Source organism: Gymnogyps californianus, chromosome 5 (genome assembly GCF_018139145.2).
Source record: "Gymnogyps californianus isolate 813 chromosome 5, ASM1813914v2, whole genome shotgun sequence".
Lineage (NCBI taxonomy): Eukaryota > Metazoa > Chordata > Aves > Accipitriformes > Cathartidae > Gymnogyps > Gymnogyps californianus.
The window spans coordinates 18,444,076-18,467,203 of record NC_059475.1 but is presented as its reverse complement, the minus strand read 5'-3'; the positions used below and the strand labels follow the sequence as shown (position 1 = coordinate 18,467,203).

At 53.0% G+C, this 23,128-nt stretch overlaps 2 protein-coding genes across 3 annotated transcripts in view; both read left to right on the top strand.

Annotated features, from left to right (window-relative positions):
* Nucleotides 1-7,013: 7,013 nt before the first annotated feature.
* Nucleotides 7,014-8,820, top strand: TNNI2 (troponin I2, fast skeletal type). Its single transcript, XM_050897855.1, has 5 exons — nucleotides 7,014-7,052; nucleotides 7,324-7,452; nucleotides 7,861-7,950; nucleotides 8,085-8,261; nucleotides 8,575-8,820. The coding sequence occupies exons 2-5, from the start codon at nucleotides 7,330-7,332 to the stop codon at nucleotides 8,671-8,673; spliced, it is 489 nt and encodes a 162-aa protein (XP_050753812.1). The 5' UTR covers nucleotides 7,014-7,052; nucleotides 7,324-7,329; the 3' UTR covers nucleotides 8,674-8,820.
* Nucleotides 8,821-9,690: 870 nt separating this feature from the next.
* Nucleotides 9,691-23,128, top strand: part of LSP1 (lymphocyte specific protein 1) — a 52,126-nt gene continuing 38,688 nt past the window's right edge. Inside the window, exon 1 of one of the 2 annotated variants that reach the window (XM_050898240.1) lies at nucleotides 9,691-9,770. In XM_050898240.1, coding sequence (XP_050754197.1) covers nucleotides 9,691-9,770 — 80 coding nt within the window. Of the gene's footprint in view, nucleotides 9,771-22,703; nucleotides 22,782-23,128 lie in introns of those variants that run through there. The other variant, XM_050898241.1, reaches the window with a different exon arrangement.

Genomic DNA, 23,128 nt, shown 5'->3' with positions numbered 1-23,128 from the left:
GCGGAGGGGCAGCTCACAGCATGGGGACCCTGGTGCAGGCATCCCTTTCTTGTGCCCACGGATTCAGTCCCACCCCTGCTCCTCCCCTGCCTTGTCCAGCGCACTCCCCTACCAAGGCCAAGCTCTCCAGCTGCTTCTCCCTCTTCTCGCTGCCATCATGGGGCTCCAAGCCCGATTCCAGCCCCCTGCCCCATGGCAGCTCCAAGAAATCCCTCAGGGGGACTGGAAGAAAAACCCACATCCCGAGGGGCCCACCAGTCCGAAACCAGGGGAGCCGGTGTGTTCCTCCTTCACAGGACCCATCGTTGCCCAGATAACTGACTGCATCTACCTGGGGAACCTCAACGCCGCCTACAGCGGGCGAGTACTGTGTACAAACAGCATTGATAACATCATCGACATGAGCAGCCTGCCCAGCGACCACAGCCTGAGTGTCATACCCTGCACCTGCCAACAGGGAGGGTTCAGGCACAACTGGTCATGCCTGAAGGTTGACATCCAGGCTCTGCTCCATGGGCATCACCACAAAATGAGGCACCCCTGCTTCCGGGACAACGAGTGCATTGAAGCCTTGCTGGAGAAAGGGAAGTGTGTCCTCATCCACTGCAGGGATGGTTACTCTCTAGGTCCTACTTGCGTCATTCAGTATCTGATGGTCAAGCACAACACAAGGCTGCTGGCAGCCTATGAGTTCACGAGGGCACAGTGCCTGCTGAACATCCAGGAGTATCATCAGGACCTGCTGGTGGGTTTGGAGATGTCCTTGCAGCCTGGGGGCGTCAACATCACGTGCCTGAAGCACGAAGGATGCACGAAGCATGTCAAGGAAGATGGCATGGAGCTAAACGGACAGGGTGGCTGTGTTGTTTGGCAGTGGCCCTGAAGAGGAAAAGCCAAAAGCCTTAACTCCATCTCATGGGTGAATGAAATGACTGTAGCTGTGGGGTATGTAGGACAGCACTGGCACAAGATGCAAAGGCGATGGCCTTCCTTTGTAGCAGTTCCTAGAGGCTGGTGTTGGCAGAAGTAGAGCATGGGGAGCTCCTTTAGGCATACACTGGAGGGAGAGCGAATGTCCTGGGCAGGATGGGAGCCATGTGCTTTGCTTTGGCTTGATGTGATTTTGGGAAAGCAAAAGGGCAGTCAGACACTGGTTTGCTCAGCAGTCCCGCCTGAGCTTTTACCATGAGCACAACTGCTGCTGAGCAGAAGGCTTGTTTTTTTGCTAACAGTGTCATCCTTGGAAATAACACATAATGTCGTATGGTGTCATGTCACTCCATAGTGCCTGTCCATTTGATGCTTGTAGGATATTGAAGAGGAGGCAAGGTGTAAGGGTGTAGGAGATGGCCATGAGGAACAGCTTGCCTGGATCCATCAGCCTAGTCCTTCCAACACATGGTGGTTCCCTGGAGGAATCTCTGTGTTTTCTAGGTCTGTCTGGAGAGGAAGACCCCTGTCTCCATTAGAGCTCACCATCTGGGGGACATGGATGTGCAGGAGGTGGGTGGGGAGGAGGGCTGGATTGGGCTGATCCTTGTTACAGGTCTTCCCAAGCCCAGCTCCTTCACTAGGTGCTGACCCACAGCTGTTGCATGGGAGCCCAGATGAGGCAAAACCAGCCAAAACCTCTGCTGAACTGCATCTTCGCTGTGCACTTTGAGAGTCTCACGGTGGATGTGTACGGGGGTAGCTCAGATCTACAGGCCAGCATACATTGACACCGAGATGTTCACTACCCAAACCATCTACCTCTTGACATTTCAGAGGGACAAATCCTGAGTGGATCCAGCCTTGCCCATACTAGGGGTTTCTCCCTCCTCCACCTGCTACGGGGGCAAACCCCTGCAAGACACCAGCCCTGTCTCAAGAATTTGCTCTTCCTTCACCGGCATCTGCAGCATTACTTGCACGATACTGAAGGTGGTGAAACAGGAAGCCTGCAGCAGTGGATTTGCCGCTATCTATGTAATGTCTGAGAGGTGCCTGGAAAATATTGTCAGGGCCGTGTCTGAATCAGCCTAAAAAACCCTGGCTAAAAGGGGAGGGAGTGCCTGGGCTTGGGGAGGAGGGCAGGAGCTGTTTGGGCTCCTGTCTCCATGGGATCCCCTACACACACGCACTACATGTGCTGTGACCCGGGGCTGGTGAATATTTCCAGCTACATTTCCACCTGCCTCTCCTTCGACCCACGGAGATACGGGTCTGGGTCATCCCACAGGGGGGATTACCTTTCTTGCTGGTAGCGTGGGGCTGCTCCCCCATACTCTGTTGCATCTCCCCCGCCCCTGTGCTGCAGTGAGCCTTGGGGCTGCCCGCAGCAGCTCCACAGGTTTGTTTTTTAAAAAACCTTAGTTGTATTGAAATATTTCACACGGGGAGGAGCTGCAAATGTTTTCCTTATGGTAAATGAGGTTAAAAGAGCATGCTAGTGACGGATGGCTCACTCAGGGATTGCTCTCGCATATGCTATCAGCAGTGGATTGTGGGGTGCAGCCTTTTTCCCCTCTTCACTCCTGAAGGGCAGAGCTGCACCAAAGCCCTTGGAGGCAAATGGAGCCATGCCCTTGTCCATGGATAAGCCACTCCGTGTCTCCAAGGGGAAATTTTATTAGAGGCCTTGCAGATGGATGGCTGTGTGCAGGGAGCCCAGGGCCCCCACAACCTTGAAGCATATCTGGTGTGGCTGGTTGGTGGGAGGAAGAGGGAGAGGAAGGCTCCCTCCTCGGCACTCCCAAGGAAAAGCACCTCCCTGGCTTCTCTGGGGTGGCTCTGCTTGCCCATCCCATGGGTAGAAGATGTCCTCCCCCTCCCCACCCCTCTGTCCCTGGTGGCTGCCCTTTCCTCCCGGGCTGCCTGCCTGGCCTGCCCCAGCCAAGGGAGGTGCACAAGGGGCTCTTGCACATCATTGGTCTGAGAAGGTCTCCATGCCCTTAAAGAGAAGGTGGATTTTCTGCTGAGCCACCCGAGAAGCCCTTTTATACCTCCTTACTCAGCCAGCTGCCTGCAGCTCGCCAGTCTGTCCTGTCCGGCCAGTGGGACTCTCTGATTTTCTCCTCCAGACTTGGGTGAGCCATTTTGCATGTCTTTTAATGACCCAGCTTGCTCTTAGGGGGTGACGGGGGAGCAGATTCACTCACCTGAGTTTTGGGGAGATAAATACCAGGTGGGGGTAACCTGCTGGGAGAAACGGGGGTGCTAATAAAACCTTCTCCATCCTTTGCCTGTAGGAGGGGTTCTGTGCATCGGAAAGTCTCCCTCTGTCTATTCCAGTGACCTTCTTTCTCTTTGGTTTCATGCCTTCCCCTCCCTTTGTTGGTTCTGCTCTCTGGCTTGAGTGGTGAGGGCAAGCGGAGCCGCAGGCTCCCTAACGCTGACCTCCCCAGGGCCATAGGATGCAGGATGCTTGCCTGCGGTAACTCGGTGATGCTCCCTACTTACACCCCTTCCTCCAGCTCCCAACCCGGTCCTTGCAGTGCCTTCTTCCCCAAAAACACCCTCGGACAGGGACTGACATCCAAATTTACTATGCCCCCCCGCCTTCCCCCGAACAGGTGATTTAAAGCCCATGTTGCAGGCAGCGAGCCACAGCCTGGCGTTGTCCCCTCGCTTCTTCAGTATCGCTGCTGCTGAAGTGGGTGCGTGCGTGCATGGGGCAGGGATGTAAGTAAAAATAGCTGGCGTTCCTCAGCCGCCCTGTCCCTCAGCTGTAGCCCAGCCACCTGCGGTGGCTTTTGCTTTGCATCGCCCCGACCTCCCTCAGTCACGGGGGCTGGCACTGGGGAAAGGCTGCCGTCCGAGGAGACAGCTGCAGCTCCTTCTGCAGCTCCCTGACCATTTTTAGAAGCACTTTTCCCCCCTCCTCCCTAAAGTAATGTGATGGGCCTGCACATTTTCCAGGATAAAGTTTCCTTGGCCCTGCAAGCTGTGCCTCCTCCCTCAGGCATGAGCCCCCGTTAACACTTCACCTCCTGACAGAGCCTCCCAGGTCTGCAGATGGCTGTGTTTCGGGGGCTTGCCTGCTCTGCAAAGGACTAGCTTAGTTTGAGCTTGGCTGACACTCCTGCATCCTTCCATTAGGAGATACAAGCAGGAGATATTGCTCTGCTAGAAAAGTAAAATTGTATTTATGGGGAAATAATTTAGAGCAAAACAAAGGTGCTCTTCCAGCTCTTCCCTAATATGCTGCGTTGTACCTGTAAAACTTCCACTTAAAGGAAATGCAAGGATTTGTCTGGGGAAACTCTTTGTGCCTTTACCAACTCAACTTTCAACCCCGTTCTACATCATCTGTGCTGAGGTTGTTGCAACAGGCTCCCCTGTGCCATGCAATGGGTGTATATACTGGCAGCAGCATCCTCTGAAGTCCTTCCTTGCCACCCGGGGTCACTGCCAACCCTCCGCAGGCTTTGCGGTATTTCTTGTTCATGAAGTGGGGCAAGACGGCATGGCAAAATGAAGTAGTAAACTGAAAATAGCTTTTTCCTCTTCTTCCTTCATTGCATAAAATGGTTTCCTGGGGGTCAAACAAGAGACATACCTGCAGGAATTACTGTCACAAATCTCCCTTGTTCTGGCCCAGCACCATTTGTTCTGGTCCAGAAGTTCCCTGATGCTGAGGTTTGTGTGGCTGTGAGTAGGCACGTGTTTGGCTCTTGTACACAAACTGCAGCCTAGTTCCCTATATGATGAAAATTTGGAGAAGTTGGGAAATAAGAGCAAACCTGTTCCTCTTTTTTTTTTTCTAGTGGAATCTTGCTTTGTTTTTAAACCCAAGAAAGTCACCACCAGCACGAATAATTGTGAACCTTTTTTCTTGGTTTTCATTGCAGGCTCACAACCATCTAAAGCAAGATGGCTGAGTAAGTTCCCATTTTTCTGTCTCTAATATGTTGTTGGCATTTAAAACTTTTGTTCAACCACCAACTTTTTATGCTTGTTAAGATTCCTCTGCTTGTTTCCAATTAGGATGCTAACTACCTTTTTCTCCCCTTTCCACTTTCTCTTTGTTCCCTTCCTTGTCCATCTGCTCTTCCTGAACAGTGACGAGGTAAGTGTGTCTTGCTGGGGTTTTTTCTTTAGTGATGCTCGTGGCATCAGTCCTGGCTTCACCGTTCCTCCTTAGGAAAAGCAGCTGCTGGGTGGGAGGGGAAGAATGGTTCATGGCAAGGCTTTCTTGCTGACTCCTCCTGGTAAAGATGGGAAGGAGAAGAAAAATACCTTTTGAAGGTCATTTCTGTCTCCTGGCTTGGAATTATGTGCTTTTTTCCCTCCTTTCCTGCTTCCCCAGTTCGGCCACGAGATGGTGCTGGGAAGGCAGTGGTCCAGAGCTGCCTCTCCTCCATCACCAATCCACCACCCAGCCCTTGGCCTAGCATCGTCTCGTCCTTCCCCACACCTAGCCCCTCATTTTTTGCCCACTGCCCAAATCGCTTCTCAAAGGCAATCCAGGGAGACCTGGATCCAGGGGAGTGTGAGCAGGGTGGAGGTTGCATCCTTAGCAAGTTCTCCCTGGCTTCTGGCAGAGCCAGAGCAGGGCTGGGCTTGAAGCCTGGGGGTGACTGGGGAAACGCAGGGGAAAGTGTGGGAGGGTTGTGTGTGGCTTTGTCACTCCGTGTCTCCTCTTAGCAAGTTGCTCCATCCTTCATCTCTGCTTGGCATCTCCCCATATGTCCAAAACACCACAAGTTCAACCTTGTCCTCACTGAGAGAAAAGAGGATTTCAGGGACACATAGAAACTCCACAATATGGTGCTGATGTCCAACAGGTGCTTTTATTCCCCATCAAACCCAGTGCCCCCAGAAAAGGCTGGGAGAGCACTCTTTGCCAAGGTACCAGTTTTCAGATGGAGAACAAGCCCTGGGCTAACAGTGCTCAAGGGATCTGCTCTGTTGTGGCCCCTGCCTGGATTCATATGAGCAAAATCCTGCCGGTTAATGGTGCACTGCATCTCTGAGCTGGATGCCTTTTCTCGGCAGAGCCCTCCAGCCCTGTCAGGAGGGCGTTAGCACCATTTGCATATGCAAAACATGTCAGATTTTGTTACATTTTGCTCTGCAGATCCTTATCCACTTCCTCCTCTATGCAGCACAGACTCACACCCAAATGCTGCTTTCTGCTCCCCCACCACAGCATATCAGATGTCAGGGTGCATTTCCCCTGCACCAGCCACACTCAGCCTTGCTCAGCCTTCTGGGCAAAATGCTGAGGAAACAGCTGCAATGCAGCGGCACATCAAAGTTGTAGCTTCTTTTATAAATAGGAGACCTGTTGCTGCTGTTCCAGCACATCACGGGTACAGAAGGGCAGGCTTGGTCTTCCAGGCTCCCCAAATTATTTCTCACCTGGCATTCCAGGGAAGAGGGAGCTGGCTTGCGTCTTGCAGCCGCAGCCTCGTGGCCCCCCACCTCTCCTGGCCAGAGCAGCCTCCAGGCCTGCAGACCCTGTAGTCGTGTCTGTCCTCCAGCTGTGATAAACCCCCTTCAGTGTCACCTGCGCTGGGTCTTTTCAGCTCCAAGAAATTACACAGCCTTCATGTTTTCACCTGCCTGGTTGTCCTTCTCACCAGGTGTGCTATGGACCGCTCAGAAAGACATCCCACAGCTCCTGAGAGCCCAGGGGCATCGGGGCCGTTAGCTTGAGTGCAAAGCAAAACACATGTCTGAGTGAAGAGGAAATTACAGAAAAGGCTAAAAGTCCCAAGAAGCCAAGTTTGAAGTTGTACTTTACATGCATATCTTCAAGTTTGTCACCCTCATTATCTTTTCCTGAGGCACTTCGTAGGTTTTAGCTACCTGAGGTTGGCAGAGCTGGGTTCAGCAGGGAGCCTCTTCTTTGAGTGCCACTGGTTTGGGGACCAACCGTGTGTCAAGCTATCCATCCCAGCTGGAGCCAGCTCCCTGGCAGGACTGCAGGTCCCTGGCAGACTGCGGGGTTGCATGGGGAAGGGGAACAGAAAGGGGAATGGGCGTCCGATAACCTGCTTTTCTGTTGTTCCTCCCACTTGCAGAAAAAAAGGAGGGCAGCCACTGCCCGTCGGCAGCACCTGAAGGTACGTGGCACTGCTGGGGCTGGGTAAGGTGTGTCCCGACCATCCCATCTCCCATCCCAAGCCAGCCAGCTCTTGGCACTCTCCTCTTCCTGGAAGAGGCCATGATATACACAATGTGGGGGGCCCCCACCCCACTCCTTACTGGGTCCCCACCAGTATCCCTTGCTTGGAGACGCTGGTATTGATGGGGAGCTCCCCAAGCTGCCTCTCCGTCAGGGCTCTCCCTCCCTTGCCTCCACCCTGTGCTGACCATCCTCCTGCTGCCTTCCAGAGTGCTATGCTCCAGCTCGCTGCCACCGAAATAGAAAGAGAAGCAGCTGCTAAAGAAGTGGAAAAACAAAACTACCTGGCAGAGCATTGCCCTCCTCTGTCGCTCCCAGGATCCATGCAGGAACTTCAGGTAAAGACTTCTTTAACCCTCTCACTGTGCCGGAGCAGAAAGGATTTGTCTCCATCAGTCAGCCTGGTGGATCTAGATTGGCCTTCCCATCTTGACCCCCTTCTCACCTGTGAGTGCCCTGGAGCTGGCTGGATGTGGAACTGACTTGAGAGGCAGCTGGGGTCTCTCTGCAAAAAAACCTGGTCTGGCTGGCAGGAAAGCTGCGTTTCTAACGATGTGTTGAGGCAGCATTTGCATGAAGCCAGTAGCATGGAGATGAGGAGCTGGCCTGCAAGCCACCCTTCGCCATCTGGTCTTGACCCCATCTGGTCTTCTGGATTGAGGTCTTTCAGAGCTAGAGTGGTCAGGAGAGAGGAATCATGTGTGTGGGTCCTAGCAGTCAACATCCCTCTCTGCTTTTCCTCCCAGGAGCTGTGCAAAAAGCTTCATGCCAAGATAGAGTCAGTGGATGAGGAGAGGTATGACACAGAGGTGAAGCTACAGAAGACTATCAAGGAGGTGAGTTTCCCCCTGAGCCATCCTTCAGGGGAGTCTTCAGCCCATCCTTCATGCCTCCCTGCACCACTTGGGTCTGTCTCATGAAACCCACGCCCCGCTCTCTCTCTGCCCCCCCTCATTTCATCCCCTCGCAGCTGGAAGACTTGAGCCAGAAGCTCTTTGACCTGCGGGGCAAGTTCAAGAGGCCGCCCCTGCGCAGGGTGCGCATGTCCGCTGATGCAATGCTGCGGGCCCTGCTGGGCTCCAAGCACAAGGTCTGCATGGACCTCCGAGCCAATCTGAAGCAAGTCAAGAAGGAGGACACCGAGAAGGTACTCCTTCCCTCTCCCCTGTGCCCATACAGGAGCTGGCCCCCGTTTTTCAGGACTCACACCTCTCTGTGTGATAGACAGGGTTGAGCATGAGCCTTTCTCCGTAATGTTCTTCCTGCTCAACATTTCCTCCTCTGGCACCAATGATGTTGAAAAAGGAGGGTGCAGCCCAAAAAGATGTACAGCATGGGTGGAATTGGGTTCCTCTAGCTGACACGGGGTTTTCCATGGGTGGACAGGTGAAGGGCCCTGCCTAGGTGGATTCTCACCCCAGGGGACACTGCTCGCACCCACGTACCCATCTCTCCCCCAGGAGAAAGACCTCCGCGATGTCGGTGACTGGAGGAAGAACATCGAGGAGAAGTCAGGCATGGAGGGCAGGAAGAAGATGTTCGAGGCTGGCGAGTCCTAAGTACCTGCCTCTCCACACCCATTGTCTGCTCCCTCCTGTCCCCGCCGTCCCCCTCGGGCTCAAGGGCACTGACTGGGTGCCATTTCTCACTGGTTTTGTGAAGAGCTGCGTCCTGGCAGCAGCAGTGTAAATAAAGCTTTGGCGGGAGAGGCGGGTGTTGCCTGCCTGGGGGGGCTGGACCCTGACTTGTGCCATGGTGCCAGCACGGTCTGCCCCTGCCGTGGGGGTCCTGGTGGGGATGGGGAGGCTTTGGCAGGGGCTGTGCTGCAGGGATGGGGATGGGGGACCTCTCTGCTGTTGGTCCCCCTCCGAAGCTGGGGATGCTCATCCCCCTTGTTGCGGGGAGGAAAGAGTGAGGCTGTGCCACCATGCTCTGCTGGCATCCTCCCACCAGGCTGTACCACCAGCTGCTGGCCATGTTCTTCCCCAGTGACAAAGAGACAAAGAGACAAGAGTCCAAGCCCCAGGAGGTGTTGGAGAACCTCCACCCACAGTGGCAACAGCAGGAAGCTGTGGGGAAGGAGCAGAGCTGGGAAGGGAGGTGAGGGGTGACAGCTGCAGGGCAGAAGCAGACCCTTCAGCTGCAGTAGGCTTTGAGAGGTGCAAAGTCAGGACAACCTCAGCAGCTCCTGCAGCAGCATCCTGGTACCGGCGTACTGTAGGGTGCTGCGGTTTAGAGATGCTGGCTGTCCACAAAGTGGCATGGGCAGCTGGGGGAGTGGTGGGTCACTCTTCTCCCTGCCATGATGGGGATGTCCGTGCCCCCCACTTTCCTTTTGGATTAGCCCAGCACTTCCCGATTTTGAGCTGCCGGCACCTTAAAATAGTCCCAACAGTTTTAAAAAACCAAAAAACCCCCAAATTTGCCTTCCCCTTCCCCTCTCCCATCCCCCCAAACCCTCAGCCCATGAAGTTTCCGGCACAGCTCACTTCTGCTGAGCACAGGAAAAGCGAAACAGCGGTGGCACCCTCGCACCAGAGCTGTCTGCGGGGCCACCGTGCTGGCCAGGGGAGAAGATGTCAGACTCAGAGGGGTGCCAGAAGGGTGCGGAAGGTGCGAACCAAGTGGGAGATGAATTCCCTGGGGAGAGCGAGAGGTGAGGCCCGGGGACGCGGTACCCCAGCACCACAGCTGCCTTCCAGTCCCGGGAAACTGGGAGGCTGCGAAATTGGGGAGGTGAGGGTGGGAAAGGAGGATGCGTGGCCAAAACAATGATGACCCATGAGGCTGAAATGGGTCAGATGCTCCGGCAGGCTTTTGACAAGCTCCTCCAGCTAGGGAGAAACTTAGACTTCCTTTAGGTCTCATCTCCTTCGAACCTCAAGGTCCTTGGGAGGGGCTTGATCAAGTGGGGAACCGCAGCTTCAGCAGCAGGCAAGCTCAGTGAGGGGTCTGGCAACCTGGACCTGCTCCACAGCTGAAATCAGCCCCATCTTTATGACCAGTGGGTGGAGATCAGCTGCCTCCTCTCCTTGCAGCAATCGCTGGGCACATCTGATTTCTTGCTGTGTCCCCTATGTCTCTAACCGAATTAACCTGGCAATGTTTCAGGCTAGTTGCTGTGAGGTTATACATCTCCCTGTGCCTCTGGTCTGCTTTGTTGCTTTATCAGCAGAGATTGTAAAATTTGGGGTCTGTTCCCTCCAATGCAGACAGCTTTCCATGGGGGTTAAAAGAAGAAAAATCGGTAGCAGAGACCACATCTGTCTGTGGTAGAGGGAGACAGAGATAAGCTTGGCCGAGGTATATCACCCAGAAGTACTCAGATTTGGACTGCATTCAGGCTGAGCACCCAGGGAGCTTGGGGGGTTGCCTGATTTTTTGCCTCCAGCTTCAAAGCTTGCATTAGCATTTCTCCCCAAGGCTTCTGAAAGCCAGCACAGTTAATGTTGATAGGAAGCCCCCCCCCCACCTTGAGTGGCAATGAGAGGAGAAAGGTGTGTCATCTCCTGTCACTAACGGTTGCAGTAAGTGTTTTGGCTGACATCTGACAGCAATTAGCCTTGGCTGAAGACTTGACTAGAAGCTTCAAAAGGTGCTGGAACGTTCTGTGCAAGACTCTCTACTGAAACAAAGGGGAAGCCTTGGGTGCTGGGGGAGCGTGGGGGTTTTTCAGTGTGATCTATGTGATTCCCAGCATTGCTCCAGCCTGGCCATGCCTCTGCTGCAGGCTCAGCTCACCTTGCAGGAGGAAGGAGCAGATGCTGGGGGTGGCCCAAGGCAATTGAGCCTTCCCGCTCCCCTCTTGCTGCGGCAGGCGCAGGTATGTCGGTGCAGCCAGGGCCAGTGGCGGGGGCTGCTGGTAAGGCAGGGTCAGCTTGTTCCCTTCACTGTTTCCCGCTGGAGTTTCAGCTAAATAAGAGGCTGTCTGGTGGGGTCTGTTCTGTAGCACTCCAACTCTTACAGCCTTTAGAAACATGTTTAAAAAGTGTGTATGTGAATACTGATGGTAGGGTGGCGCACCCTTTCCTCCCTAGCTGCATTTTAGAATTTTAATGAAATATGAAACTTGATGGTAAAAGTAGCGAGCAAAACCAACTTCCTTATTGTTTTTAAAATACGGAGAATAACTTTCACTCCCAATTTGTGTAATAGTTTCACGTGCAGCTTTAAACTTCTCCTGCTTTTACTTGCACTACTTAAACGCTTGCTAGGCTCTGGTGATTTCCACTCCCAAAATGGAGGAAGGAAGTGTTTACTTGCTGTTTGGGGCTACCTTTTCTCACCCTGTGGCTAGCTCAGCTCTCTGATCTCCTCTACTTGAGGACAAAGCTCTCTTCAAGCTGACCTGTGTATAGATGGAGTCAAGACAGTGCTCCTAAGACAGCTTAAAGTGTGCTGGAGGTGTGAGGAGTCAGTCTTGTGATGGAGCTGCCAGGAAAGTAAATCCCAAGGCTCCCTGGTGTAAATGCACAGTGAGGAGATATGGGGAGAAAAAAGGTGCTGGGTGTGCTTAAACGAACCTTATCTATTTAACTGTGCTCAGTGTATAGAGAAGAGGAGCTTGCATTAGAAAATGTCCTAGAAATCCTAACTTGGACAGAGCTTAATCTGTTTCCCCATACAAATGGGGACACGTTTGCAAAGTCTTGCTGAAGCCAGCGTAACACCCCCTAAACCAAACTGGTGTTATGCTCTCTTCCACGAACTGGAATTGCTATATAGGAAATCACTGTGGTGTGAGCCTGATGTGAAGCCTTCCCAAAAGAAGTGAGAAGCTGGGGGGGGCTCTGGGGAGGTGGCTGCTTGGGTTGTCCTGCCCTGATGGGACAACATGGTGCAGGATGAAGGAGCCAGCCCTCCTGCCTTGGTGGGATGTTGGGAGCTCAAGGTGTGGGGGAAGCCTGCCTTACACCAGGGCTAGATAACCCAATATGTATTGGGTCTGTTACTCAGGGCAGTCTCCATAAAGCTCTGGAGGCTTCAGGTAGCCGTGACCGTAGTTGCTACACCCATGGCTGTGCACATCCCTACAGCTTGGGCTGTGCTCTGCAGGATATTTGCACCTGAGCAGCAGCATGGCTCATGAGGCAAGTTTCTCTTGTCTATGGGGTCTGAGATGAGATATTGGCTTCTCCCAAATTCCCCCATCTCCTTCCTTCTGGGGCTTCTCACCCCATGAGCTGCAGGGAGCCCTTGGCAGCCCATGTATGGTCACCGCCTGGGGAGAGGCTCTGCTGCACTAGCAAGCCCCAGGTTTTTCTTTGCCATGTCTATCCCCAGCTGTCTTGAATTCTCCAGATCCTTAGAGGAGTCTCGAGGGTCCTTGCTAGGATGACTGCTGTTGCTAAGTATACCCATGGTTGGAAGGAGGTTGTCTGGGAAAACTGATATGTGGAGAGTCTTTGGATCCCTTGACGCACCGGATTCCTTGGGGGATGGAGGGATGGCTGATCCCTGCTCAGGAGTAACTGGTCAGTTTGACCCAGCTGGGCTCATTAAAGTGGAAAAATAGTAGGGAAATGAACAAAGGAGGGCCAGATGGATCATTTAATGAAGCTGGGCAATACTTTAGTGTTTCCAAATTGGATATAGGTGCTCTGGCAGTTGCATTAGTGATAAAGAACTGTCTCTAATTATAGGGAGGTATCAGGTGCCTTCACTGCCCCTTTCTCCTTGGGAAAAAAAAAAAAAAAAGCCTGGCCTGCCTTGCCTCTGAGCTTATTTTGCAGTGTAAAGCTATGGGTTTGTAGGTGTGTGTGTTAAAGTAGGGGATTGCCCAGCAGCCTTTATTTGAATTTTACTTTTTTTAAGCCACAGAAGACTCTCTGCTGGCTGCAGGGCTGGCTGTTTTAAAACTCTTGGGGTGAAGTCTGGCTCTGAAGCTGTGGGAATCCCTTGCCCCTGGATTTTGGAGAGACCTGGCTGTGGGGAAGGCTGGGCTGGCTGTCCCGGGGACCATCTTGGGGACTGCTAGGAGGAGGTTTTGCCAGACCAGCATTGCTGGGGTGGGGTGAAAAAGCACTTCTGCTGGCTGAGGTGATGCTGGGGCTCCTGCTCCTCTGGAGGAAGCGGGGGCAGAGGCACGGCCCAGCCTGCACCCCTGGGGCACCCAACCCCTCTGGCTGGGGGGAGGTCCCAGGCATCCCTTGGCTGCACCCCACGAGGGGGCGAGCTCTGCTTGGCCTGATTTGTCCAACAACACCGATAAACCTGCAGCAACGAGGAAAGCGGAGATGTCCAGGCAGAGTTTTGGGGCATGTCAGGGCTTTACTGCTTGCATGGAGCAGGCAGGCATCCACCAGGGTGGAAATTTCCCCAAGGGAGAGCTGCTGTCAGGGGATGTGATGGCACTTTGGGACAGGATGGGGTCCTGGCCTTGGGGCAGCTCCAGGTCTGTTTGCAGCTGTGCTGCCCACACGGGTTAAGCTGCGTGGGCTTTCTCAGGTTTGCTGCGGCTGAAACAGGATGAGTGCTGCTCCATGGGCATGGCTGAGTTCAGCCTAGAGATGTGTGAGGTGTGTGGAGGGCTGGTTTGGGAAGGTGGGAGGAAAGAGGGATTTTCTTCCACCCCCCTGGTCTGGGCATCCTCCCTGGACATGTGGGCTTTGTATGGTCTGCTTCTTCAGAGGGTTTCAGGCCTTTCCCAAAATCTGAAAGCCCTTTCCTAGCAGTAACTGGAAGGGTAGAAGGTATCACGGCTGGCTCCATAGCAGTGAAGCGGTTAACCTCGGCATGCCCTGGGGATCCTGGGCCCCTCTGCTCTGACCCTGCTAACCCAGCCCTGGCCAATGCTCTGCCTGCATCCCCGCTTTGCATCCATCACCCCTGTGACCCACACGCCTGGCTGTGGGGTCTGCATGGCAGCTGAGTGAGCTCCTTGCTGCCTCAGTGCTCTCCCCAGAGCTGGGCTTGCTCTCAGCTAGGCACTCATCCAGCCTGGCTGCTGCCTCTGTCGGGACACTGACTTGCATCTGGGCAGACTGTCTGGCCAGGAGGTGCTCCGAGGCCTTGTCGGTGCTGCTGCGTTTTCCTTGGGAAGAGCTTTTTCTTTGCGGGGGTGGGAGTCCTGGCCCAAAGAAAGTTGTTACCCATGCTCCAGGGGGGATTGGTGGCTGCCAGGCTCCTGGGAGTGTAATCTGGCTCTGACTGACAGTGCAAACCTGCTGTGGTCCTCAGGGGCTCAGAGGAAACGCCACAAGGATTTGCTGCTCTCACTTCATTCTCCATGTGCAGCCCTCCTGGTACAGTCCAGCTACGTGAACCTGTCTGGGAAGGACAGTGCCTGCTCGCCCAGCATCAGTGAGGGAGGGCTCTGCTCTGCCCAAGGCAACACCCAGCTTGTGCAGCAGCTTTAACCCCCTGTAGCTACAGTTCCTGTTCCCTTAATAGGAGTCCAACAAGCTCCTCATCAGGCTGAGTCTTTGGGCTCACTGAGGAGGTGCTTTGGCATCCTTTGATGCCAAATGCATGGGGAATGGGTTTTCATTTCTCCTCAAGGCCTTTGTAAGGAGAAACCTTGAGGATGTACATCAATGAAAGGAAGACACAGGGGTGTATTTGTATGATAGGGACTCAGGGGCCTCTTTACCTAGGTTGTGCTCTGGATCATGGTCATCTGGTATATGGGTCAAAAATATGCCCTAGAGGTGCTGCGCATGCTGGGAAGGCAGCTGTCCTGCATGGCATGACTGCAGTATGATCGGTACTAGACCAGCACCTCTGGTGCCCAACCAAGGTCAGGGTGTCACCGTGGTGAGTGCTCTGTGGCTATCCCAACGGCCTACTGCCTCAGAACAAAGAGGACAGGTTATCTCTACTGCAAGGCCAGACAGCTGAGGTTGAGATGTTTAGGAAGGGGAAGAGATGCCCTAAACATAGGACTTGCCCACTGTGGATTGGGTACCCAGAAGAGGTGGTTTCCTATTGGACCCATGTGACATCTGCCAGGCCTTGGCAGGTGTCTTAGGTAACCTAAGGCATCCTCAGTGGCACTGGACACCTATGTTTAGGCACCTGAATTGCTCCCTGATTTCCCCTGATATCACCTAGGAAGCACAGGCCACTGCTGAGATTTGAGCCGAGCTCTCCTGAGGCTTGGCCAGGTATCTTGCAGTCCTCAGCCTGTCCGGGTGCTCCACAGAGGCTCAGTCATGAATGGGTTAACCAGCCCTGCTTGGAGCCCGTGTGTGTTTTCCTTGCCAGTGTATCCATCCTAACACACACCAGATGTGTGAGGCAGCTGCTGGAGTGTCTTAATCCCAGGTTTCGGCACTCAGAGTTGTCTTTTTCACGGGCAGGTCTGCAGCAGCTTTCTGGGGGCTCCACCGCTGCTCGTGCAACGCCTGAGCAGGGAGGCTAGCAGCCCCCATCCTCTGCAGGAGAATTTGCAGCAAGGCAGGATGAAATATCTTCTGTTATTTGCTGCTTTAAACAAGTCACTCCTGGGATGGGCTGCTGCGGCTAGCAGCAGAACTGATGCTGACAGCTCCATCTTGAGTCATATGGGGTGAGTGTTAAACCCAGGAGCTACTTGGGTTCACCCTATCTCAAAGGAGCAGTGGTGGTTCATACCAGCCTGGTGTGTCTGATAACTGTCCAGGGAATACATGGGTAAAGAGGAAAATATATGAGCAAACCCAGCTGGACTTATTAATGAATGGAAATGGCAGTCAGTGGGCTTCTATTATTAGCTTGATTGGTGACTTGCACCCAGTGGTCTAAAAACTTGGAGCCACCTGAGAGCAACTGGTCTGAGATGTGCAAGACTCGGTTCATTTGGAGCTCAGTTTATTTGGATTTCTCTTGCTATTGCACAGACGTGTAGGCCCAAATGCTTTTGCTAGTGTACATCAGCACCATCCCACTGTCTGCCATAAAGCTGTGCCAGTTTGCATCAGCTGGAGGTCTTTGGTTCTTTTGCTTACATGCTCATTTTGAAAATAGATCCTTTGCTAGGGATTAATTCTGCATTACCAAGAAGCCCCTCTCCCAGTTCTAGGTATCTGTTGCTTGCTGCAGCTAAATAGACAGTACGTGCAATGCCTTTTATCAAGCCCTTGCCAGACAGTTTGGAAAATATGATCTCTTCTTCTGTGCTTGTGCATGCATGTGCTTTTCTGCTGCAAAAGCAGTTTCCTTTCCAGTGAAAGCTTGCTCCGGAGCCATTAGCATCGACAAACCCCGAACTATTGACAGACCCCAAACAATCATGACTGCCAGCTGTTTGGGAGGGGCAAAGTTCTCCCCCAATAAAATTGATGGCAATAATTATTTCCTTTTAAAATAAGTGCCTCCTTGCAGTTGTCACTTAGCTTCACGTAACAGGAGCTGACAGCAGTGTGTCTGAGTTGAGATGTCTTGAAGGACAGACTAATGTGATATACAGGCTGTGCACCCCTGCTCTGGTGGGGCTTCTCCTTCCTTGGGGTGGCATTTGTCTCTGCTGCTGCTTCTCCACTCCAGTTGCCATCTTCCTGCATACAGGCTTAGCTGTCTGTTGTGCAGAAAGGGTCATCTTAACTGTTCGCTGGGCCTCACTTTGGAGCATTAATGACTATCCTCCCCCTTGACGGAGGCACACGTTGGTCTTCAGGCATTTTGGATACATAATGATACTGCCCTTTCTTAACAGCTCCCATCTTTTGCCTAGCTCGTGAAGGAGACATGGGTGGATATTGGCAAGCTGAGATTACATGCCTTTCCCCAGGACAAGGTGCAGCTTGAAGTGAGGGTATAGCTTGGAAGCAGGAACTGTCAGATGATGCTTGGGGGTTCCTTCTTATCCGTTAGTCTACCCTGACCCCAGCTGGAGTAACCAGCCTGGCAATGTGAGGCAGGGATTAATGGTTGCTAAAACTGCTTGTGTTGCACAATGCGGTGCTACATCAGAGCCTCAAGCCAGCTGCAGATGAGCTAATAAGTTTATATCGGGCAGAAGCTGTATTTCACTTCTTGAAAGCTGTGCTGGTCAGCTGAGCAGCATGGCTTGGGCACAGGGCTGTACTCACACAGCAGTACTATCCTACAAGACTATCAACAAAATGTGTTGTTTGGTTTTGGGTTATGCTTAAACACATCATGCAGATGCCACTTGGTGAAAGAAGGTGGTGCCTCTATTACAGGTTGCACCCCTCTTACGCTAAACATGGGAGATGTCTGAAGGTATCTTCACCTGCCCAGTGTCCATCTAATCCACTTAGCCAAAGCAAAGGCCACCCTATTTATTTTAAATGGACATTCAAAGTTCAAATTCATTCAGCAGCTTTCCAAACCTCAGTGAGCAAAGACTAGTGACCAGGCAATGTGATGCTGTAAGAAGGCCTTTTTTAGACACTTCTTACGCTGTCTGCCAGTGGGGGGACAACCTCTTGGCAGCAGTTGCCTATGGCTTATTCATCCTGGCTGGAGTCCTTTGTCCTGCTTCTCAGCCCTGTGATGGAGAGGCATCCCAAAAAGATGGAGCTGGTCTCCAATAGTTCTCCTCTTGTCCTGTAATGACCCTCCTGCGTGGGCTGGGAGCGTCTTATCTGCAGCCATTGTTTTGTCTTCCTGTCTCTTTCCCAATGGCTTTGTTGATTTAACCTAATATATAGATATGGTGCAGCTGCAGTAACCATGCTGGCTCGACGTGCTGGACCAGCTGCACTCCTCCAGGGCTTGGCTGAATCACTTGGCTCTGGCCCTGGTCTGTAAAACCCGGATGGTAGCTCACAGTAGCGGCTCAGGTGGTATCTCTCCCTGTTTGCACAGCATCTAGCGCAACAGGGGCTCTGATCTCCTTTAACCATGCTGGGCTGCCCGGTTAATGCTTACACCACCTCTCTTTGCTTCCCTCCTCCCCCTTTTTTAAATCCAGCTTTTAGATGTTCCTTGGGGTTCCTTCTCCCTTGGTCCCCTCATCCTTTGTCCTCATTTTTATCACCCCTGGAGCAAAAGCATCTTCTCTTACAAGGCTTGTAAGCTTGTGTCTTCCCCTCTCACTGGCAGATGAAGCAAACTCTTGGGATTTTAGGTTTATGGATGCACCCATAAAGTGCCCCACAGGGAGGGTCCCTCCTCCATTCTGCGTGAGGGTGAGGGGTAGCAGTGGGGTAGAGGAAGAGGGATGCTCCTTCTAGACCCAGCTTCCTCTCGCTCTCATTTCTGCCTCTTTGGATGTCATAGGAAGAAAGTCATCATTAATCCCAAGCCAAGACTTAGTATGATACGGTGTTTGTTGACTCTTTGGACCCAGCCCACAATTATACATGTTCTTCATGGTGCTCCTCTGAGTGTGTGGGCCAGGCAAAAGCTCTGAGTCAAGACAGCTCCTGCCTACAGCACCCCCTCCCTGAACACCCACGGGGTCACACATTGGCTTGGGAACGTCCTCTCCTGACTCATGGCCAGGGCAGAGGATGGCTTGCTGGGGAGCATCACTGGGACTGGACTCCTTCCTCTGCACCCTGAGCTAATTGCACAGAGGAGATGCCGTGCCCTCCTGACAGCACACTTCTGGAGCTTGTAACGAGCTGTTGTGGTGTGAAGGAGACAATGTGCTGCTTTTGGCTGCTAGACACCCTGTTTCCTTGGGATTATCTCTGGCTGCCTGTTTTGGCCTCTGTATTTGGCTGCCCAAAAGTGAGTGCTGGCAGAGTAAGCTGGACTGAGCTAACTGGGAATTGGGGATGAAGTTGAGGTGGGCAAACCCTATCCATCAGGCTAATGTGTAAACCACGCTATCGACACAGCTGACTTACCAACCGGTGTGCCCCTTTCACTGAACTGGGGCTCCCAGGGGGCTGGGCAAGTGCTGATGTCTGCCAGGCTGGTTTCAAAGTGGGGGTTGCATGTGCATGGTGAAGAGAGTTTGGGGAGGTGTCAGGATAGGGAGAGAGGTTTGGGATGGCAGAGGGAAGGATGCATCGCTTAAAAGGCAAAACAGAGAGACCCCATCTACTCCACCGTCCTAGGGGGGCTGCTGGTGGAAGTGCAGGGTCTCTGGCTGAGATAGAGCTGCTTAGTCCTTGCTGAAGAGGTGAGGCTGTTCCTGTAAGAACATCTTCTCTGGGTGGGATCCCACCACTGACATGCAGGCATAGACCTCTAGAAACCATGCTGGCAGCTGATGGCACATATAAAGGACTGGCCCTTGAAGCAACTGTACGTTGGGTCTTATGCTGACAGTGCTTTGCATCCCAGCAATATCGGAGAAAATTGTTTGGGCTGCATTTCTTTGCTAGCAGGACTAGAGTCTTTTTCTTTTTGTTTCTTTTTCCTAGACCATGTGTTAGCCTCCAACTGATTTTGCAACTAGTCCTACATAGCAGAGTGATTGTGTAATTAACGGGAACTTGTGCAGCCCTATCTCTCTGGGACTCCCGCCCTCCTTCCTGCAGCAATGGAGACAGACTTGCTCCCTCCTGGCTTCTCACCTTCTCTGCTTTCCCTGCTGCTGGGAAGAGCTCTGGGAAGCTCTCCGGTGCCCTGCAGCGTGTTTCTGGGTGCTCCAGGCATCCCTGCTCCTGTAGTGTGGTGCGGTTTTGCTGCAGATTTATGGTGGTTCTCCTAGCTTAAACTGTGCCAAAAAATAACAGATGAATTAATTCTTTGTTTTTGTTCCTGTGTCCGCTGTACTCCTACCCACTTCCTGGTGGGACCAGGAGGTTTGTTTCTGTGAAAGGATACGAGCAGCTATGGGACTGATGCTGACCTTACTGTTCTTGGATACATGGTATGACTCAGACTGATGCACCTGGGCTCGGCAGCAAGCAAGCGAGGGAGGAGAGGGGACAGAAGGTGCCTCTGTTCTGCGGGGTGATGGTGTGGGATTTCTGCTGCACTGCTCTTTCTCCATGGTCCCTTAGGCCCAGCCTTTGTGCTTTTTAATAGTGGGTTTAAATGCTCCCTGCCCCACAGAGATGAGGATAGTGACTCTGTCCATGTGTCACTTAGTGCACAGTTCCCTTCCTTCTTGCAAGCTGTGAGTTTTTAAAGAGGGTCCTGCTCTGCTCTCCTCTCCCTGTGGTCCTGGAGTTTTCTTGTCATATCTGTTATCTTTCTCAAAGATGAAAGCCAGGAAGAAGGGCAGGAAACCTTCCCCAGGGGTCAAGTAGCACAGCCACCTTGTGAAGACAGGAGCTTTTTCTAGGCGGAGTTCAGTACCGGGAATTTCTCTCCCTGGGAGCAATGCAGAGCTCAGCCTGCTGCCTGTTGCAATGTAGGGACCCCTTTCCTTACTGCTTCACTTCTGATGTTTCCAAACGATCTTAGCACCTTAGACCTAAGCTGAGTAAGAGCTAATGTCATGATCTCTCTCTCTGGTCCTGGATTTCATTATCCAAGCATGGTTTTCGTCAGCCCTGTTCATTGAAGGCCCCCATCTCTGAGAGGCAGTCAGTCCTGGGCTTGGGGTGGAAGTCTGCCAAGTGCTTGCAAGATGAGGAGCTCACGCTGGCATCCTCCAGGAGACAAACCTGGGTGTGGAGGCAAGGCTCTCTTGCTGGGGGAATCAACAGCTCTTCCCTCTGCCCATTTATATGGAGGATCTTGCCTCTGGTAGGTAGTGGTGTGCCATCGTCTCTTCCTCTCCCCACACCCAGTAAGCTCCTGCTTTCTCCTGGTGACAGTGGCTGCATTCCTCCTTGCCCCTCCTCAGCTCCCTGTGGATCGCCTGGCATCTCTGCCTGAAATAACAGTGCTGCTGTGATTTCATTCAGCCCCGAGTTGTTGCTGGCCCATGGCTGCTAGCTATATCTCTGCCTGCCAGGGCTCCTCCATCTTGCATCCTTGGCTGGCTTGGACCATGGGAGTTGCTGGCAGGTTTGGGCTGATTCTCTCTAAAGAGAAAACCCTGTAGGTGCATACTTCATTTCAACTCTGTGGGCAATTGCGGTAAGTCAGTAGGAGTGTTCACATGCTTAAACCTAATTACTCCTGTAAGTACTTGCAGGGCTGGGACAGGCTCTTTTTCAGCAACAGAGACCTTTTGTGGTGGATCTCTTGCATCTTCTCACCAAATTTAGAAAGAAAAAAATCCAGTGTGACAGCATCTGAGCAGCCCACAGAGTGAGGCCAGCGTCAATGTCTGTGCTTCGTGGTTTTTGTTGTTCCTGATCACTTAGGGGACGCTTAGTAAATACCTGCAGAAAAAAATAAGCTGTTTTGAAATGAAGAGACAGTGGGAAGGAGGGCAGGCACTTCCTTCTGATCTGGCTTTAATGCACTTCCTTTTTATTGAGATTTCTGGGTGTATTTCATGGGCAACTTCCCTATTTCAGCTTACCAGGCAGCAAGAAACGCTTCTGCAGAAGTGATTGAAAGGAAACATGTAAATGAGATGAGAGGGACTGAAAGCAGAAGGAAGGTGAGGGCCTAAACAGGGTGGTCCCATCATAACTGCTCCCATCTCAGAGACAGCCAGAGGAATATTCCCACTTACCATAGGGGAACATGGGCAGGCCATGCCATGAGCACCATGACGTGCAAGTAGGGCTGGAACTTGCCAGGTACAAGTCCAGGCACCTGTTGGTTTGGTATAGCAGAAGATCTCTTCCCCCCAAAAAGCACACGGGGACCAGGAGATGCAGATTAGGGAAAAAAAGACTGTTTTTTTTTTCCAAGACTGCTCCCATGATGAGGTAGCATGAAGAGCAACCATCTGAATGCATGGCAGATGGGCATTTTGTTTTAGCAGGTGATAATGTTGTTAGTCCTTCATCAAACACTCACGCACTTCTTTAATCTCCTGAAATATCAGTGTTTCATGGAGGCAAGCCAGATTTTTTTGCTCTTGCCCAATTTGATGGCTGGGGAAACTGAGGCACGGGAGACTCGGTCACTTGAGCAGGTGAAGGGGTGGTTTGAGAGCAGAAGCAGAGTGCGTGCTGCTTGCCTGCCTGGAGCTGCAGCCCAGTGGCTTCCCCAAAATCCAGCTGCTATCTCCGTCCCAGGAGAACATTTTTCTCTGGTGCGGTGTTTCCCAGCACAAAGCCCCTCTTGCATTCATCTGGCTCTTGGTTCGCCTCCGGGCATTCGGGGACCGTTTGGAGGTGAGCCCTTCGCGGAAGAATCCTGCTGTGAATGGACCAGGAGTGATTTACAACCCTCTGAGCGCAAGTTGCCAACCTGGATTTCTGCTCCCAAGTTGCTTTGTGTAATCAGGAAAGCAGTGGTAAAGGTGGAGAAAAAAAAAAAAAGAGGGGGGGAAAACATGGGAGGGAGGGATTGAATAAGGGAAGGAGGAGGGGGCTGGAGAAGATGAAGGAGGGAGAAAAGAGAGTTAAAGCAGAGGGCGGCGAGGGAGAAGCCCCCCTCGCTGGGGACTGGGGAGCGCGGAGCGCCGGGCTTTGTGCTGCGGGACCCGCCGCCGGCTGCGCTCCGAGAGATTCTCCCGTGACACTTCCACGAGGCAGAAGAGGAGGAGGAGGTGGAGGAGACAAGCCGGGGGTGTGGAGCAGGGGGGGCTAGCAGAAACAAAAGGAAACCAGCTGCAGAACTTCCTGAAGGCGGAGAGGGGGGACGCGGGAGCGCGCAGCGCCGGGCGGGCAGGCGGGCGGGCAGCTGCCTGCGGCGCTGGGGAAGGGGGCGGCAGCCGGGACCCTGCCCGCCACTCAGCCGTGGCCACCATGACCAGCGCGATCCTGAGGAGGAACTCCAGCAAGCAGGGCCTGCAGAACCTCATCAGGTGAGAGCCCACCTGCCCGCGGGGGGACCCGGCTCCGGCTGGCTGCTGCCCGCAGGGGCGCGCCTCTGCCCGCGGGTCGCGGTGGGGCTACCGGGGGAAGAAAGGAAATGTATTCCGGATCGACCATCTTCGTGTCCCTTTAAATCAGCTGAATTTCTTCATCACCCCGGTTCTCCAGCAGACGCGATGCGTTGGAAGGAAGGAAAATAGATACCCCCCCTCCTCCCCAAAAGCAATATGAGAAAAGCAGATTTTAACTTACTGATGGGTTTTCCAGGAGCACACAACTGAAATAACTGAGCACAACTGTACTGTGACACTCACCTGAGCCGGCTGATTCTCCGCCC